Below are 18,120 nucleotides of genomic sequence, written 5' to 3' on the forward strand. Positions count from 1 at the left end.
GGGAAGCGTGTCGAAAGTTAGCACAAGGTTAACCATTGCTCATACTTACATTTTATTCTTATCTTCATCCTAGAAGGTTTGATGATGGATAAATCGTGTACTAGATATTTGGTTGGCCTTCATACGTGAAGATAATTGGATGTTCTTGGGCAGCAAGATGACATCTTGCCGCTCCAATCCATCTTACCCCACACTTTCTCTTTGGTGTCTACCCGCCTACCCTCAACGCACACGTTGTAAACATTGCATCCGATACCAAATTGTCTCACAAATACCTCGAACCCCAAAACCTAAACAGCTCTTTGCTGTTGACTTGGTGTTTGGACTTTGACGATGTTCAATTGTCGAGTTGTGTTAGAAATCTAGAGTGGTTCAATGCTGGATATGCATATTTGCATTCAGACGTTCATGGCAAACTAAGTATGATTGCCGAATCCGGAGTGCAATCTTCGTGTTTGATTTTTAACTTCTGATTCCTAATAGTGTCTAATAGTGTCTAGTAGTGAGATATTGAGCGCTTCGTGAATTCTTAAAGGGCTTATTCGTGTGAAATGTTTTGGCATGGAATTTCGGATCGTATAGTTGTGGAAAGACTGTCTCACTTCTGTGATATATCCGTATGGATCAATGAATTCAACTTCATCACAGATACTATTAACTCATTCACCATATCTCTTCCTAACTGGGCCATAGCAATGATCTGATAGCCACAGTTATCACCACCTCATCCATCATGTCTGTGAATAGGCTTTGAGTTGCATGTTTATCTGACTTCTTCACAGTAAGGTTAATGCACATCTGGGATAATAACCCTCTTCCCCTCACAGACAAGAGGATTTCTTTGATATACATATAGAAATCTTACCTGGCCATGACTAAGTGAACGTTGTTACTACAATCTTCCTTTTGGCTGGATTGGTAGATCGTCTTGTTCATGGTTTGCTTGAAGTAATTTCGAGAAGAGCAAGATGGGGTAGTACATTTCTTCTTATACCACTCAAGACGTGAGAATGAAATCATCTTCCGAGGGAGCTCTTACCTAATGGCTAGGAAACCTTTATGACTATATCAATCCGCTTGGAAACAGGTAACAAAAAAGAGGTGTATGGCCCTGGGATTGCAAATGAAGGTTGTGTCTGAATGCAACTACCGATACACATTAATTAATTAGATCTGGGTATTGAAGTAGTGACTGAAGCTCCAATAGTCCAAACAGGAAGTTCAAATTTAGGCCAGACAGCAAAGGTCAATATGCCTCTAAGGGTTCCACTCTTTGATCCTTCATCTTGGATAGCTTTATCAAACTCCCAGCCACCAGACCCAACAGTCGGGTTTACATATAACGTTGATGACCGCAACCACAAAAACGGTTAGGAAGATATATAACCTTCCTCTAGCAAATCCACTTGGATGAGGTTTAAACAAGTAGAATAGTGGAGAGCCTCGGTCGCGGATATAGACCATTGAGTTGTAATCATGTATAAATCCACACCGAGGACCTCGGCGTAGACATGCAACAAAACGTTTCCAATACCGCCAATCCAGTAATAGTGAAGCCACGTCGAAAGACAAGGGAGTGAGAGATGCAACAGAAAAACAAAGCCAGTGAAGAGCTTTGTCGTGATGAACACGCCAACAAATGCGCGCGGCGTGCTAAGCCCTGAGTAAGAACAAGGGTCTGCTTGCTCCTGAAATCATCTGCGCCGCTAACACGAACTGCTGTAATGGAAAGGCTAGGCCGAGTGAGTTAAGACTGAGGTCGTATTGTTGTTGTTGTTGTTGTTGTTGATGGTGATGATGGTGATGATGGTGATGATGATGCTGTTGGTAATTGCTGGGTCCAGCCTTTGAAGTGGTGAAGTGTTGAAAAGAAGGAGAAATTGAATTCGATACAGCCGCCAGCGTCTCAACGACTATAAGGACCCACGTTCATTATTCTGGAACGATTGTGCCTCGTATGCGCCGAATATTTCAGATGTTGTCTATCTTTTTGCAGGAAAGGCCGCATTGCGACCCAAGAGTTGATGAGTTGACGATCTACGTTACTAATTCTGGAAGCATTGGTTAGATTCGCAGCTTGATGTGATCGATGTGATTGATTGACGGCGGTTCATGACTGTGATGACGAAGAAAATGTACTAGGACCGGCCCAGTCTTCACCCACGAAAGTTGTCTGACAGCTGCTGGCCGACCCGGAACACTAATCAAAATTGTTTTACTTCAGCCTGGACAATTTCCCCGCAAGTCAAAAGAACAAACATCCAATTATATCTTGTATTGTGGTCCAGGTGTGTGTTTGATCGCTGCACGATGCACGTCGTAAGTAAGTCTTGGGGATGGACGAGAGTGAGGACGAGGACGAGGGTGAGCAGGATGAGGACGAGGACGAGGATGAGGATGAGATACACGAGGGACATCAGATGCAGTCGTAGCCGCAGTCATCCTCATCCTCATCCTCATCAAACTCAAACTCAAACTCATACCCATACATTCCCTCTCCCACTCCCATTCTCCTCACGACCACCTCCTGCAGTTGCTCGGTTCCGTGAAGGAATCTTGTTGACAAGGGATCTGAGCGGTAACACCCAAGAAAAACCATATTTGTGGCTTGCTCGTCACATCACATAAACCTCACCTCCTATTTTGCTTCTATTCCGGAAGGAAGAGAACTCCAGTCGAGGCAAGACAAGACATGAGTCAGATTTATTTCTTCTTCTTCTTCCACGACTCAATTGCTTCTACGATTGTCTCAATTCCTCTTTACTACACAAATATGCGATTAACTTTAGGAAAACTCAATTGAAACTTGTTCAGAAACAGACAATAGGAGACCGTTTTCAAATTCACTGTCTGCCGCATGCGGTACAAATATGATGATAAAGATCATGTAGGATCGGGATTTTGTACAACACGCTCTAATTAATTTCGGAGCGGACGCATCAATAACACACACAAGCCATGAGTACACACGTTGCTGAAGTCTTCAGAAATCATGTAACAATGGACGACATTTCCATTAATTCTCAATCCGCGCAAATCTCGAGTTCGAGGAGAGTTTCGATGGAGGAATACTACAAACAAAATAATGAATCTTCCGATCAGATACAGGAACCGGAAGTGGAGGAGGAACCAGAGGAAGAATCGGAACATGAGCCAGAGATGGAGATGGAGGACAAATCCACAAATTCGCTGTCAATGGCAGATCCTCTACTTGATTCTCCTCCGTCTTACGATGCTTCCGTTCGATCCCAAAATATGCGAAATCGTTTAAATATACAACCTCGAGAAGATGAAGGGAGAGAAATCCTCCCAGGTTATTCTGCTGGTATAAGTTTGGAGAATGTGTTCATGAGGAAAATGGAGATGCAGGGCGCGATACACAGAGCTTCGGATAGGAATTGGTATCGAGTATACGCGACATTACAAGGAACACTTTTGACTTTTCACAAGGCCAAAGGCTCGGGGGTCTTTGGTTTGGAGCTTGGGGATCGAAAGAGTACACCGGATTTACCTGCTGGTACAAAACGTGGAAATTTGTTGGGAAGCTACAATTTACAGCATGCTGAAGTTGGCATTGCTGCAGATTACGTGAAGTGAGTTTACATGCACCAAGTATTAAAAGGGCCATACTGATTACTTACAGGAAACACTATGTCATTCGAGTCAGAGCAGAAGCAGATCAGTTTCTTCTGTCTTGCGTGAAAATCGAAACATTCGTCACCTGGCTTCAATCACTCTTCACAGCTATCAACCTTTCTATGCCTCTCGATGAACGACAAATACCACGAGATCAATCTATCCCACGATCACGAAGACGAAGAAGAAGGGAACCCAGAGAGGTACAGGTCAACGATGAACTTATTCGAGCCCAAGAAGAACTCATCCGAACACATTATCCCAACTTCGCAAGTTCGAATACTCCCGAAGGTAGAGCTATCACCACTTCCACTCGACCATCCACGGCTCGACCCTCAACCCAATCATCTGCACCTCACACATCACGCACCCCCGGTGAATGCATCAACGAAGCCGAAGCCGCGCTGGATGCCCTTCGAGATATGGGTCTTATAAACAGCCGATCGCGTCGTCATCGTACACTTCGACGCACACCAAACCCGAACCCCTCCCACTCTTTCTGTCCCGAAACGGGAAAATGGCGCCCAGAACATGCGTGGTCTCCTCGATACGATATGATATATGCCAAAAAATGCATGGCGATCCTCACAAGCCGCTCACCTCGAAAATCAAATTACTTAATCATGAAAGGAAAACAATGGATTGTGGATTGGAGTACCGGCTCATTAACCAGATGTGAACCTCCGGAATATGGAGAGGAGTATTGTGGGAGTTGGAAAATCAGCCATAATGGTACGCCGGTCAAGGCTTGAATTATAGAATTGGGATGGAGTTTTTTACTTCTTTTCATTTGTTAGGTTGGGAGTAATGGATGGGTTTATACTGGATGGGCAAAATTGGCGTTTCAAATATACAGATCTCTTTGGTTTCGGATGAACCGCTTAAAGATACTACAGATACCAGGACGGGAACATGGGATATGAATTGAGGTGTTTCTGGAGCGTAGACGTTTTCTTTATGCGTTTGTATTGTTATATAGTACGCAACCGACGATTGCAAGGTCTTTCATATAATACTTTATACTTTATCGTTTTAATGTCCTGGACTTGATGAAGACCAACCTTCATAGTAACTCCTGTCTACACCGGATCCCTTTTTTGATATCGCCAAGCGCCATGAGGTGAAATCCAATAAATGCCCATAAATCTACACATCCCATCCCCTTCCTTAACTACACCCAAACTCCCTTCTTTACCAAAAGATCTCACATTGTCGTTCCCCGTCCCTCATCACATCCCCAACTCCCATAAACCACGAAACCTACGTATCCCTCAACACATTCTCCGCCTCCAAAGCCTCCTTCCCCAACCCATCCACCTCCCGATCCATGACCTCATTCGCGCGATCCAAATCTTCCACGACGATTTCAACCCCTCGCACTAATTTCTCAATCTCCTCTCGCTGTTTCTGGATCTCATCTGCGAGACTCGCGTTTTGCGATTGCGTCGTTTGGAGTTTGGCGTTGAGTTGCGATTGTTGGGTTGTGTAGAGGGGGGTGAGATGGGCGGCTAGGATGGAGGGCGCGGGGAGGGTATGTGGGCTATGAGAGGGGTGAGGTTAGTTTTTTGCGCAGAGGGATAGTGATATTAATGGTGATAGTAGAGAGGAATCGACAATAAACACACTAGAAACCAAAGAAAGCTAGAAAGCTAGAAAGAAAAAAAGAAAGAAAGTAAATATATATACTCACGCAACACCCACATCCCTCCCCTCCGTCTCCGCATCCACACCCCTCGCCTTCCTCCGTCGCGCGCTCTCAATCACTCCCTCCAATCCGTTCAATCGCTCCACCACTCTGCGCTCTTGCAATATCATCTCGAATTCATCGAGTGCGAATTGGCGTAATCGGGAGACCATCTGGCCGTGCACGGCTTTGAGCGCTTCCGGCGCATTGCGCGATATCGATGGGAAACAGGAGGAGAAGGCGGGGTACGAGATGGTGTGCAGAGCGGAGGCGAGTGATTTTTCGTAGACGGTGTAGAGGGCGGTGGCGCGGGGGCCGGGGGTGAGGGGGATGGGGGGTTGGGGGGGAGGGGAGGGAGAGGGCGAGGTGCTGGGCATGGTTGGGGTTGGGGTTGGGGTTGTGGTTTGAGGTTGTGGTGGAGAAGGTTCTTTGGGTGGTGGTGGTGGTGGTGGCAAAATTTGAGTCGGGGGGTAGGGGTGAGGGTGAGGGTGAATTATATGGTTGTGGCTGTAATTGTAATTGTGGTTGCGACGGTGAGGATTTTGCGTATAGATGAACGAGCGATTGTTTACTTTACATTTTTTTGCGATTTGGTTGTCGCGACGAATTGACAGCGGAATGACGCGTTTTCGCTAGTTTTAGCGTGTGTTTTTAGCGTTGGTTCCCCTGGACTTTTGATGGGTTTCAGGTGATTTTTTGTTTGATGACTGACCTTGAGCTTCCTAGAATATATTTTTACTGCCTTTTTCTTTCTTTTTTTTGATGGATTGAAAAATAATGAGCTGGTATCTCCAGGTTGGATTCATTGTGGTATTTTCTTATGTGGAGAATATCTACTTGAGGTGTATCTGACTTGGCTACTGGTGTCATTTGGCGAGCAACACCTGATTGTAAAGTGACTGAGTGTGAACAGGAAGAGCACAGCACACTCATGATCAACTACGTCTATGGGAAGTTATACGTTACAAGTCTTGATGACGGTAATCAAAACGACCAAGTGGCGTACTATCGTATCTATTAGCATTCGTACCGGTGCCAGAAAGCTTCATGTTTATCTGGCAGCAGTTTGCAGGACTACAAGTTTATCATGGGCTCGATCATTTTAATAAGTTCCTGTTACAACTCATGAACCATCGTCAACTTTGCGTGTAGTCAGTACTGCAATTTTCCAGCGAAAGATCATGTATTGGACTATCTTTCCCACAATCCCCAAAAGCTGTTACATCGGGTGTAATGCTATCTTTCTTCGACACCGACTATGTGTTTGGACGAATCGCGACCCGCTTCTTCAAATTATAGCAAACAAAACCCCAAGTTGAAAAATACATATTCAAGAGCTGTGGAATCAAACTGGTCTAAAATGTTTTTCTTCCTCTTTAAAGATATCGTTTCGTGCCTTCTTGCTCTTTGCTTCAAGGTCCCGAAATTTATCATCTCTCTTCTCTAGCATTTTCTTAGTTCTTCTTTGCCAGAGGAGCCACATGCCTAACAAAGTTACAGTGGTCGGAACCGTAGCTGCCCAGTAAATATAAAATTTCTTAGAGACGATTCCCGCATAATCACCATGTTGGAAGTTGAAGAATGTGGTACTGAAAATTGCCTATACTCCAATTAGCTATCTAAACGGGTGAATATTTACGTTTGTGTTAAAATTACTGCAAAAAATGTACCAGGTAGAAACAAAATGCCTAGTAATGACATAGTCGTCTGTTTCCTTGTTTCTAGCATTACTTCTAGATCTCTCTGTGTTTTCTCCATTTCTCTTCTCTCTTCTTGTTTTGTTTCCTCTAGAAGTGCCGTTTTTCGACTCAGCAATTTACTGAATTGCCGCTGTTTCTCTTGCTTGTAGATATCCAGCGAGACCAAATTTTCCAACACCTCCCCAATTAACTTCAATCTCGAGATTGTAACTTCACGATGGGTGCTTATTCCCTGAAGCTTAGACTGAAGCAGTTCAAGCCTCCCTTCCATCATTGTTTGAAGCTTTTTTAATCTTTCCTTTCTTTCAACCGGCCACAAAGTTTTGAACTCGTATAATGTTTTCTCCATTTTTTGTACAATAGTGATATACCCTTCCGGCCGCTTCCACAACACATTCTTATGGCAATCTACCAAGTCACTATTGATTTGTGAAAGGTTGACTTTATCTCGCTTGGTAAAGTCTGGATGTGCATATATGTGGGATGCATCGACTACTTGTTTTTCTAAGATCCGGACTCGCTCTCGATTGTCTCGGTGACGTTTATCTTCTCCAAAATCAATGTCACAAGAAAAGACCAGAGCAGGCAGGAATAAAGGGTGATCGATCTCACTGATGCATTGACGAAGACATGTAATACATTGAGTAACATCAGCCCGAGGCGTACCCTTGAAAAAGGCATTCGTGATACCAGTCTTGAGGGAGTGTGAAAGAACCAATTCCCAGTTTCGAGCATTGGATGGCTTTTTTACGTCGCTCTTGCGGTATATTATCTCTGTCGATGATCAATATTATACCATATTAATATCTGACAATCACTTACGAAGATAAAGATCGTTATCGTTTTGCTCATATCCAGACCAGTAAAATGGGCCCACTGCGCTTAGAGTCTCAATCCATGAGTGAGGGAGATGCATTGCGTCCACAATCTTTTTATGAAAGCCATTAGGTAAAGATAAAAACTTGGGTTCGAATGTATGGGGATGGATTGCATTTCTTTGTAAGCTGGTACCGTTAGTAAGAACAAAGTTTCGTAATACTAGAGCACCCAATCGAATTCATGTTTGAGACCATATCTTCATGATCAGACAGATACTATAGAGCGAAGCACACTCATGCTAGTTGACTTTCCAGCCAAGTTGGCTGACATGATAAACTGATCGAATCAACTACAGGAATTCACGACACCTTGCTATGATATAACCAGTAAAATCAAAGGTTCGCGATCATCGCTTCGTCATTCACATCTCATAGGATACCTGAAATGAAATGCTTTGTGGCAGTGGAAATCCTCACATAAGTCTAATTCCTCCGATGCACCCTTGATTTCTGTTTTCGAATCTGCCCTGAAATTTGTAAGCTTTATTCCAACTTCGATTTCAACAACATATCAGTATATCAACACCGTTCAAGCAATTCAATATTAACCATTTCTTCATTTGAAAGTCAGAACTCACCTTTTGATTCAAAAAATCATCAAACTCTTCGGCCTCAAGAAGGGTCTCTTCGGTCACTGTGGTTCGGTATTCTGGATCCTTTTACACCAGTTAAATCATCAACGTCCCGATAGAAAACAGCGAGTGTTCACCATGTTCATCAGATCAGGTGACTTACAGCATAGAGAAAAGTTTCGAAGCATGTTGTTTTTTCTTGCACTATGGTGCAATCTCGCAAATGTTGGTCGAATAAAAATTTGTCCATGATAAACTCAACGACTTAAAATGACTAAATATTGATTACGGCGCGGCAAACGGAATCACCATTAATACACAATTCATGAGGCTCAAAATCATTTCATTCTCGGATTTCTTACTGAATGAAGTCACCGATAAGATGCATAGTTCCTGCGAGTGTGTATATGAGTGAGGCTAAAGCACCATGTAGCACCACTTTAAGCCAATGAATGCGGCTTACTCAAGAACAGCGAATAAACGACTGTCCATACAGACACCTTGTGCCATTCACCTATTGGCTACGATAGTACCTACATATTGGCCTCAGCTACCACATTTAATGGCATGTAGGTGACTGGTTGCACGCCTTCACAATATGTGGCTTGTCATGAACAAATAAATTTTCTTCTACTGCATAACTGTAATCTGCTCACATTGGTGATTCGAGGATACAACTGGGTACCCTATGATGTTTATTGAGTGATGATGCTGGCAGATATGAACCTGCACAGATTTCTTACTTAAACCATTAGGTACCTTTGGCAATCTTCTTTGCTAGTCACACAATGGGATATACTTGTAGGGCTCAAATTCCGGTTCATGTTATGGTATTTATGGAGATTGGTGATTTCACTTTCCACGCTCGTGTGAATTCCCAGCTAGAATGTATTTCGGAATGTAGATCTTGATACTGATATTTATCTAGTGGCTCTACGTCGGATTACTGCAGTGCATTTCACGACACAACAGGAAAGTTTGGATCTTGTAGTTAAATTGATGAGGATTACGAAGATTGATGAACTTGGTCGATCACCATAAACTATCACGGGGTTTTCATTGACTGATGGATATCTATTCGTGCAAAAAAATGGAAAAAGAAACTAAACTTTTGTTCATATAATTCCACTGCGTGATACAAGGAGAAATTTCGCAGACAAAGAATGGAGGACTGGAAATTCCATTTCGGAGAAGCTTTGAATTTTAAATCGAATGGGGAGAGAAGGATGATGTATCCAATAAAGCTCTCCTGGATGTCTGCTACAATCCTCGTCCTCCCTCCTCCCTATTTTTATCCAAGGATTTTTCATGGTATGCATATAACTTTGAGCCCCAGCTCTAATGGACTTTGAAATTCGACCTGTACCTCCATGTTACAGTGGTTGAACTGTAATCTCCTAACCGATATTTTCACGAGTGCGTTTTTTAAGTGGAGGTCCACGAGAATTCCCATAACAAGTGTATCATTGGTATTATCCCAGAACCAATGCCGGCAAACAAAACCAACTGGCCCCTTGACCTTTTCGAGCGATGTGTTTCCCACCATTTGAGCCATGAAGATTTTTGCTACTGCACAATCTACCGGAGACTGTTGCTACTGTGGCAAGTAACGATAGCTACAATTCGTAATGATACTTGACATGATATCAAGCAGGCCGATGCAATCCCCTCCCTGATGGAATAATTTCACGGTAATTTTCCAAGTTGCGATATTGCAGTCCCAGCCAAGGTAAGACCTGCAATTGTTGATATCATTATCCGTCCAGTAACTGAGCCAAAACTTGCTCCCTGTAATTGGGTTGTAATAATTTGTCGATCATTAAGAGTTGCGAATCGAGTTTTTTGGATATTCGACGCATGCGATTCCAATGTGATTTGCCATAAAATCGCTTGTAGTACTGTATCGACCCCGCGTTGTCTACATGGTGAATAATGAGGCATAGCTCACACACAACATGATTGGATAAATGATTTGCGAGAAGCTCTAGAAAATGTAACTTTTGATAGGGTTGGGTATTGAGATGCTGAAGATATTGATTTCTCATTCGTTTTTTGATGTGCGGACTGCAAATCGAAAAGGCAGCAGCTGATGAGATGGGCACTCGGTCAAGGATATCAAGTAAGATATCCATCGGCATTTCCTCTATCTTGGACAACTTCAGAGCATTTTTGACCGTACATAACAGACTATTCCATCGCCAATTGTCTAATACCGTCAGGCTGCGTGCGGGAGGTATACTCCGCGAAATCATGACATCGAGGCGGTCCAATAGTGATTTTAGAAAGGGAATAAGCAATTGGATTGCCAGTATAAAATATTCATATCGAGGAGAATGTACCAAATGAAGCCGTAATTGGCAAATACAAGAAGTATTATCATACATTGGATGTGATTTTGTGTTGATATTGGTGGAGAATTTCAAAAAAGCTTGTAACGAATTGACCTTATCGCTGGAAGTGTCAAGAATTGGGATCTCTATCAACTTAAATAATGATGAGTGGTTGCTTTCAGATCTACTATGACGTCTGAAGCACTTGCAGTCTTGCACTATGAAATGTGGTTAGTCAATCACTCTTCGTCCGCCTAAACAGATTAGTGTAGTGATTGACGCCTTGAAATCTCTCATACCTAGGTAATATTGAGCAATTTCGTAAAGTGAAATCAAAGGTAAAAAATTACATGATCTATCAAAACCATACTTGGGGCAATGAGAGTTCATATACACCAACAGAAGAATGGGATGAACACTTCCAATTGGTCGTGTTTCAATGGGAAAAGTAAGACTGCCATCTTCAGGACTCGTACTTTTAAGTTCATACGCAATTCGTATATAAGCTTCTGGGCCAGCAGATGATGCACTTGGCATTCTTCCTGCACTTCAATCTGATTAAGGTAAGTCGACGAGTCTGTGCGGTTCAAGACTTCAAGTGGGTGGCTCAAGATCTACTTTGAAAACACATCATCGCAGGGCGTTAGAAAGCTTAAGAACTGGTAAAAAGGTAATTCGAGTAAGGAATCTGATAGTTGGTTGAATTTTGCGAAGGTGACATGATTATAAGAGGACCGACATTGATGTTGACGTTGATGTTGATGTTGATGTTGATGCCATCAAATGATCAACAAGCCCTCAATTTCAGCGAAACAGTTTAGCCGAAGAATTGCCGATGAGTGCACTGCCAAGGTTGGGGTGCATTAGTGCGGATTGCCTGCGGTTAATACCTTGAGAATCACGAGACTATACCACCTCACAGCATTTTTATCTTTACATACAATTGGAATCTTATACCCTCTGTGTTTGGTATGAATCTCGGCAAGTCTGAGTCTTTGGTTAATGAAGCACGCATTTAACATGAATCGTCTTCTATCGCCTATTTCTCAAGCTAGTAAACACTCCGTCCCCGCTAAAATGCCAGCCAGTACCTCAGCATTGCGCCAGAACTTAGCCAAAAGTCTATATGGTAGATCTTCAATGCTGCGAAGACGGTTCACGTCAAATTCGGCCCATGCTTCCCACAACGGCACTGCTCCTCCTGCCACTTTCAGCAAGTCAACAGTGTTATTGTGTTCTCTCGCATCTGCAACTGCATCACTATGTTTTGGATATGGATATGTGTCATACAAAAGTAGAACCGATCAAAAAGGGTTTGGGTCTTCCATAAAGTATGCAGAACCATCTGTCATGCTTCAGGTGAGCTATCACGGAAACAATACTCTCACGTGATAATCGATTAAGCTAAAACATAAATCAGGCCATTCAGGAAATTGCCAATGTGTTGGGAGACGAATCTATTAGTTATGATGAAGATGAATTATTGAGACATTCTTACTCGGAATGGTCAACCTCAAATTCCGAAACTAGACCTCTCGCTGTCGTCTATCCGAAAGATACAGGTGATGTTGTCAAAATTGCAAAGATTTGCTCCAAGCATAAAGTTCCGATGAGTGGGTCCCTGTGAATGATCCTGTGGCCTTCAATCAGACTGACTGGTTGAAAATAGTACCGTTTGGTGCGGGCTCAAGTGTGGAGGGTCATATTTCCACTCCTTGCTCGGGGTTGAGCATTGACTTTGTGAAGATGGACAAAATTATTCAATTTCATCCAGATGAGTAGGTCTGATGGCTATCATTATGGAACTACGTTGACTCTGAGAAGTATGGATGTTGTCGTACAGCCAGCTGTGAATTGGGTGAATCTCAACGAGCAAATCAAAGATACCGGACTTTTCCTACCATTAGATCCTAGTCCAACGGTATGTCATTCAGAGGGAATAATTCTATTAGGTGCTTGACTTATTCTCTAATATTCCTAGGCTCACATTGGGGGAATGGTCTCTACAAACTGCAGGTAATGTCATCCGCTCCTGAATATTCCTGGCAGGTCTCATATTTCTAAGTGGTACCAATGCAATGAGGTATGGCACCATGAAAGACTGGGTCATTAATCTAACTGTTGTTTTGGCCGATGGTACTGTAATAAAAACTCGAAGAAGACCACGGTATGTTTCCATCTTTCGATTTGACCTTCACGCTGCATGCATCATCCACTCTAACCATAAGGTAGTAAAACTTCCGCAGGTTATAATTTGACTTCTCTCTTTGTAGGAGCAGAAGGTACTTTGGGGTTGATTACAGAAATCACTCTCAAGCTGGCCGTAGTTCCCGATGCTACTAGTGTTGCAGTGGTTACATTTCCTTCTGTTGTTGATGCTGCGACAGCTGCTTCAAAAATCATCAGGACAGGAATTCCTTTAGCGGCCATGGAAATTATGGATGAAGTACAAATGCAGGTTATCAATAAGAATGGAGGCACTGGAGGAAGGAAGTGGGAAGAGCGACCGACTTTATTTTTCAAGTAGCTGTCTATCGAATAATCTCCTCATTCCAATATTGTACTGATGAGAATAGATTTTCTGGCACAGAGCAAGCAATAAAGGACCACATCCAGCGAGTACAGACTATAGCCAAACAATGGAAAGGTGGAGAATTTCAATTCGCAAAAACAGAAGAAGACAAAATTGTTCTATGGTCCGCGAGGAAAGAAGCTCTATGGGCAATGCTAGCACAACGGCCACCAGGTACTGAGATTTGGAGTACAGATTGTGCGGTACCTATGTCAAGGTTAGCTGAGATCATTGGTAAATTGCGAGATCTCCCAAGCTTCACTTGCACTACATCACTGATACACCTATAGATATTTCGAAAGCAGAATCAGGGAAACTCGGCTTATTTTCTAGTGTGCTCGGACATGTAGGAGATGGAAATTTTCATCAAGCTGTTATGTATAACCCTAAAGATCCAATTGAGACAGCTGCTGTCAAGAAATGCGTTTATGATATGCTTGACAGAGCATTGGAGATGGAAGGAACAAGTTCTGTTCGTACCTTTACGCCATACGGGCTTTCGTTTGCTAACTTTCGTTAGGGCGAGCATGGAATAGGGCTTGGTAAGAAGGTGAGTAACGAAAATTTGAGGCTTCGGTTGATCTGTATAGCAGCAGCAATACTTCAAATATCCAATAAACATCGATTGTGGCCCCATAGCTAAAAACTATTAGGATTGCTTGATGAAGGAACTTGGTCTCGATACAATTACTGTCATGAAAAAACTCAAGCACTCTCTTGATCCAAAGTATTTACCCAATTTACGTGCAAGGAGAGAGGAAGCTAATTCGAAATAAATAGTTGGCTATTAAACCCAGGAAAGATATTTAATGAACCATGAGTCGCGAGCCATTATCAATGACCTATGAGCCCCAGAGATTGAACTTCGATACTAGATGCTTGCAACTCTCGTCCCAAGTATTTCAAACGACTCTTAGTCTGCCAAGCTTTGAGTGTGGTGGAACAACATCGGTACATTAAGAAAGAGTACGAGCAACTTCGAAGACATCAATAGGAATGAATATATTGTCATATACACTATTACTCATCGTTCAAGTTGATGGCAACAATATCCAATCTACTGCAGCGTTATGTGTGTGATATATTCTCAAAGAAATCCTTTCTTACCTTAAACTTTCATTGATCTTTGCCTTCACAAATATAACATGAATTTCAACTTCCCCCACTAGCCCCACATCAGTTTTCGGAACTTGTGTCCTGATTTCTCCTAGTTCCTGCTGCAACCCCTCTATGCCCACTTGCTGGGTGAATAATTTGAATGGATATATGTATGAAAACAAAGCACGGCTGTCAGATCAATAGGACCGCTGGCGCAACGGTAGCGCGTTCGACTCCAGATCGAAAGGTTATCCGTTCAAATCGGGTGTGGTTCAATACCTCCATTGATCGCTCTTTTGCCTTTTTGCCATTTCGGTCCTCGTGCCATGGCATGCGTGTATAGACGCTGAGTGACGTTATTCAATTACTTTTTGTGTTCCCTAAAGATTGAACACAAAACTGCCAAATCTTGAGGTTCAGACTTTGCTTGAATTTGGGACTGATCAATTGAGCATCATTTTGGGACTCGTTCGTGAAACTTTGAAATGTGGGGTTTGATCACATTTTTTGAAATCCCCAGATCTGCTGACTTCAGAAATTCTGCAATTGATAGGGTATATTTTTTACTCCGCTCTTAACATTTCTGAAGCGAGAAACCCCATAAAGGGGCAGTGAGGGAATCGGGAGAAGTATTCGGTATGTGAATATGTACAAAATTGTGGAAAAGACATTATCCGATAACTTCAACCGGGGATTGGTTACCCGACAGTGTTTGTGTCTGAACGCTGGCTGGGCAGAACAGTCAAGACAAATATCGAGGACAAATATGAATTGAATAATCTATATATACTCTATCCCCCTCATTCAATTCACATCTATACATATTCTTCTTGTTGAATTAATCCCATTTTTTGTATTGAGAAGTTGGTGATATTCTCGCCCCTTCATCGGACCTAGATCAATAGCCGACACTTAACTCCCCGGCCTCAAATCAATTGCCGATTTCATTGCGGCATCAACAGCCACTATTTCCTACAAAAACTTCTTTTCGTCCATCAATTACCCTCCTTTTCCTTATTCTTTCCTCAATCTGTAAATATGTCTCTCTCCCGCCGTATTCTTACCACAACTCGCCTTCCAGGCCTTCGCATAACATCATCTGTCCGTTGTCAGTGGGGTCAAAAATCACGGGATTGTCGACACTTTCAAAGCTATGCCCGACTTTTAGAAGCGCCTCGAAACCCATATAAAGATGAAGAGAACGTCAGCAGAGCACCAAAGATTGTAAGAGGTGCGAGTAAAGTATATAAGAATGCCGATGAGGCCGTTGCGGATATCAAGAGTGGATCGACGATTTTGAGTGCAGGGTTTGGATTGTGCGGAACGGCTGGTATGTAATTCTGTTTTCTGCATCATTTTTGATTCCTGGAAAAGAGATTTCCATAATGCATGATACTGATATCAAATACAGAAACCATTATCGAAGCATTGGAAAGAAGAGGACCAGAAAGTCTTCATTCCCTAACTGCCGTTTCCAACAACGCCGGAGCATCGATACCAGGTGGTCTAGGCGCCTTGACACAATCCGGCCAAGTAAACCGTTTAATTTTAAGTTTCATCGGCAGTAACAAGGTTCTTGAGAAGAAATATCTCGAGGGAAAAATCGCTATTGAATTATGTCCCCAGGGAACTATTGCTGAGAGATTGAGGGCCGGTGGTGCTGGTATCCCGGCTTTCTATACGCCTACTGGTGTTAGTAAGTATTTACTCGATCTTTGGGGTGATGTGAAGAACATGTATATTGATGGTTTATAGGTACATTGCTACAGACAGGTGGTATTCCTACTAGATTGGGCCCCCCAGCAGAAGGCTCAAAAGAGAACACTGTCTTAGAGAAAGGACAAGTAAGGGAAACTAGAGAATTTGACGGTAAGACTTATTCGATGGAAAAGGCTATCAAAGGAGACGTTGCTATTCTTCGAGCATGGAAAGTCGATGAAGCTGGAAACTGTCAATTCAGGTAATTCCTCTTGTTTCAGTACCAAAGAAGATGTCATGTTAACAAATTATAGATACACCACGAGAACATTTGGACCTATTATGGCCAAAGCTGCTAAAGTGGCTATCGTTGAAGCTGAAGAAATCGTACCAGTTGGATCAATTGATCCAGCTGATGTCCATCTTCAAGGAATCTATATCGATCGTATTGTTCCAGCTACCGTTCCTAAGAAATTAGAATTGAAGAAGATACGTGCACCAGAAGGCAAAGAAGACACCTCGAACAAATCAGATGCAATCATCAGAAGAGATAGAATTGCCAGGAGAACAGCAAAGGAATTGAAGAATGGTTACTATGTTAACCTTGGTATTGGTATGTTTTTCCGCATGATTTGGGTGGCGATTCGGTAATGGCTAATGTAGAGTAGGTATTCCAACTCTTGCACCTTCTTTCTTGTCTCCTGAAACAAAGGTTTGGATTCAATCCGAAAACGGTATTTTGGGAATGGGTGCATATCCAACTGAAGAAGAAGTTGATCCGTAAGTTTTCTTCCATCTGCAGAACACCCACGGCAGACTAACATTCCCAAGCGATATCATCAACGCCGGTAAAGAAACCGTAACTCTCATTCCGGGTGCCTCAACCTTCGACAGTGCCGAATCTTTCGCTATGATCCGTGGTGGCCATATCGATGTCTCTGTTCTTGGAGCTCTCCAAGTCGGTGCTAATGGTGATTTGGCCAATTACATGATTCCTGGAAAGGTACGCTATTCCTTCTATCCTCCTTTACCTCCGTCAAAGTGCAGTCAGAACTAACAAAAAAATCCACAGATCTTCAAGGGAATGGGCGGAGCAATGGATCTCGTCTCCAACCCTGACGAAACTAAGATCGTCGTCGCAACAGAACATGTAGCAAAAGACGGAAGCGCAAAGATTGTCCAAGACTGCAGTTTACCTTTGACTGGAGCAAAGGTCGTCAGCACTATTATCACTGATTTGGTAAGACTTCCTCTACGTTTAAATTTTCCCCCTGATCCATCAAACCAAAAGTTTGATGGGTTAGCTTAATGGCCAAAATACTTACACTCATATTCCTAGTGTGTATTCGAAGTCGACAGAGTCAATGGTGGCCTTACTTTAACCGAGTTGGCACCAGGTGTAGATGTTGAGGAGGTCAGACAAAAGACCGACGCTAAGTTCGAGGTTGCAAGTGATATTAAGAGTATGGAGTGAGTACATTGTATTGTATCGATTAAGCTGTAAAATTTAAATAAATGAGAAATTTTTTCAAAATTTGAAATGAACATAGTATTTATTTCAATGCATTCAAATCCGAACCACGAGGTTCATTATAATTTATCAAATCATATCCGCATCACGAGCGAGAAACGAAGTCAAAGCCTCATGACACGCGTGTTTAGTACTTTTGTAGATTCACTTTAGGTGATCAGAGCGGCAAAGTCTACGGTGAGTGGCAAGGCTAGCTATCATGCTCAACATGTCGTGAAGTAAACGTCAGGCTTTTCTCGCCTTCGACCTCCAACATTGATCTCGGGGAACGCGAAAAACATCACTAAATTCGAGTGGGAACAGGACAAATGAATTGTATACCAAAAGGTGTCACGAAACTTTTGTACGCAACCAAAGTATGAGGTCGTATTTACCATGGCCGAATCCTTAGACCTCACTCATCATTAGAGGGGGCTTTACA

At 42.7% G+C, this 18,120-nt stretch overlaps 5 protein-coding genes across 5 annotated transcripts; 3 read left to right on the plus strand and 2 right to left on the minus strand.

Annotated features, from left to right (window-relative positions):
- The first annotated feature begins 2,164 nt into the window (after positions 1-2,164).
- On the plus strand, positions 2,165-4,695 carry BCIN_10g00860 (hypothetical protein). Its single transcript, XM_001555740.2, has 2 exons — positions 2,165-3,593; positions 3,644-4,695. The coding sequence occupies exons 1-2, from the start codon at positions 3,001-3,003 to the stop codon at positions 4,386-4,388; spliced, it is 1,338 nt and encodes a 445-aa protein (XP_001555790.1). The 5' UTR covers positions 2,165-3,000; the 3' UTR covers positions 4,389-4,695.
- On the minus strand, positions 4,550-5,637 carry BCIN_10g00870 (hypothetical protein). The gene is made up of 2 exons (XM_024695419.1): positions 5,327-5,637; positions 4,550-5,176 (listed from the first exon to the last, which is right to left on the minus strand). Exons 1-2 carry the CDS (start codon positions 5,491-5,493, stop codon positions 4,897-4,899), a joined length of 447 nt encoding a protein of 148 aa, XP_024551213.1. The 5' UTR covers positions 5,494-5,637; the 3' UTR covers positions 4,550-4,896.
- Positions 5,638-6,408: 771 nt separating this feature from the next.
- Positions 6,409-8,866, minus strand: BCIN_10g00880 (hypothetical protein). The gene is made up of 6 exons (XM_024695420.1): positions 8,634-8,866; positions 8,477-8,554; positions 8,316-8,365; positions 7,843-8,024; positions 6,977-7,794; positions 6,409-6,920 (listed from the first exon to the last, which is right to left on the minus strand). The coding sequence occupies exons 1-6, from the start codon at positions 8,718-8,720 to the stop codon at positions 6,666-6,668; spliced, it is 1,470 nt and encodes a 489-aa protein (XP_024551214.1). The 5' UTR covers positions 8,721-8,866; the 3' UTR covers positions 6,409-6,665.
- A 2,879-nt stretch (positions 8,867-11,745) lies between these two features.
- Positions 11,746-14,437, plus strand: BCIN_10g00890 (hypothetical protein). The gene is made up of 12 exons (XM_024695421.1): positions 11,746-12,159; positions 12,221-12,413; positions 12,470-12,578; positions 12,625-12,721; positions 12,782-12,816; positions 12,866-12,967; positions 13,033-13,323; positions 13,377-13,606; positions 13,663-13,844; positions 13,893-13,922; positions 14,026-14,099; positions 14,153-14,437. Exons 1-12 carry the CDS (start codon positions 11,821-11,823, stop codon positions 14,190-14,192), a joined length of 1,722 nt encoding a protein of 573 aa, XP_024551215.1. The 5' UTR covers positions 11,746-11,820; the 3' UTR covers positions 14,193-14,437.
- Positions 14,438-15,305: 868 nt separating this feature from the next.
- BCIN_10g00900 (hypothetical protein) lies at positions 15,306-17,771 on the plus strand. The gene is made up of 8 exons (XM_024695422.1): positions 15,306-15,800; positions 15,882-16,166; positions 16,226-16,430; positions 16,483-16,781; positions 16,837-16,948; positions 17,000-17,171; positions 17,241-17,408; positions 17,508-17,771. The coding sequence occupies exons 1-8, from the start codon at positions 15,509-15,511 to the stop codon at positions 17,640-17,642; spliced, it is 1,668 nt and encodes a 555-aa protein (XP_024551216.1). The 5' UTR covers positions 15,306-15,508; the 3' UTR covers positions 17,643-17,771.
- The last annotated feature ends 349 nt before the right edge of the window (positions 17,772-18,120 follow it).

Source organism: Botrytis cinerea, chromosome 10, assembly GCF_000143535.2.
Source record: "Botrytis cinerea B05.10 chromosome 10, complete sequence".
Classification (NCBI taxonomy): Eukaryota; Fungi; Ascomycota; class Leotiomycetes; order Helotiales; family Sclerotiniaceae; genus Botrytis; species Botrytis cinerea.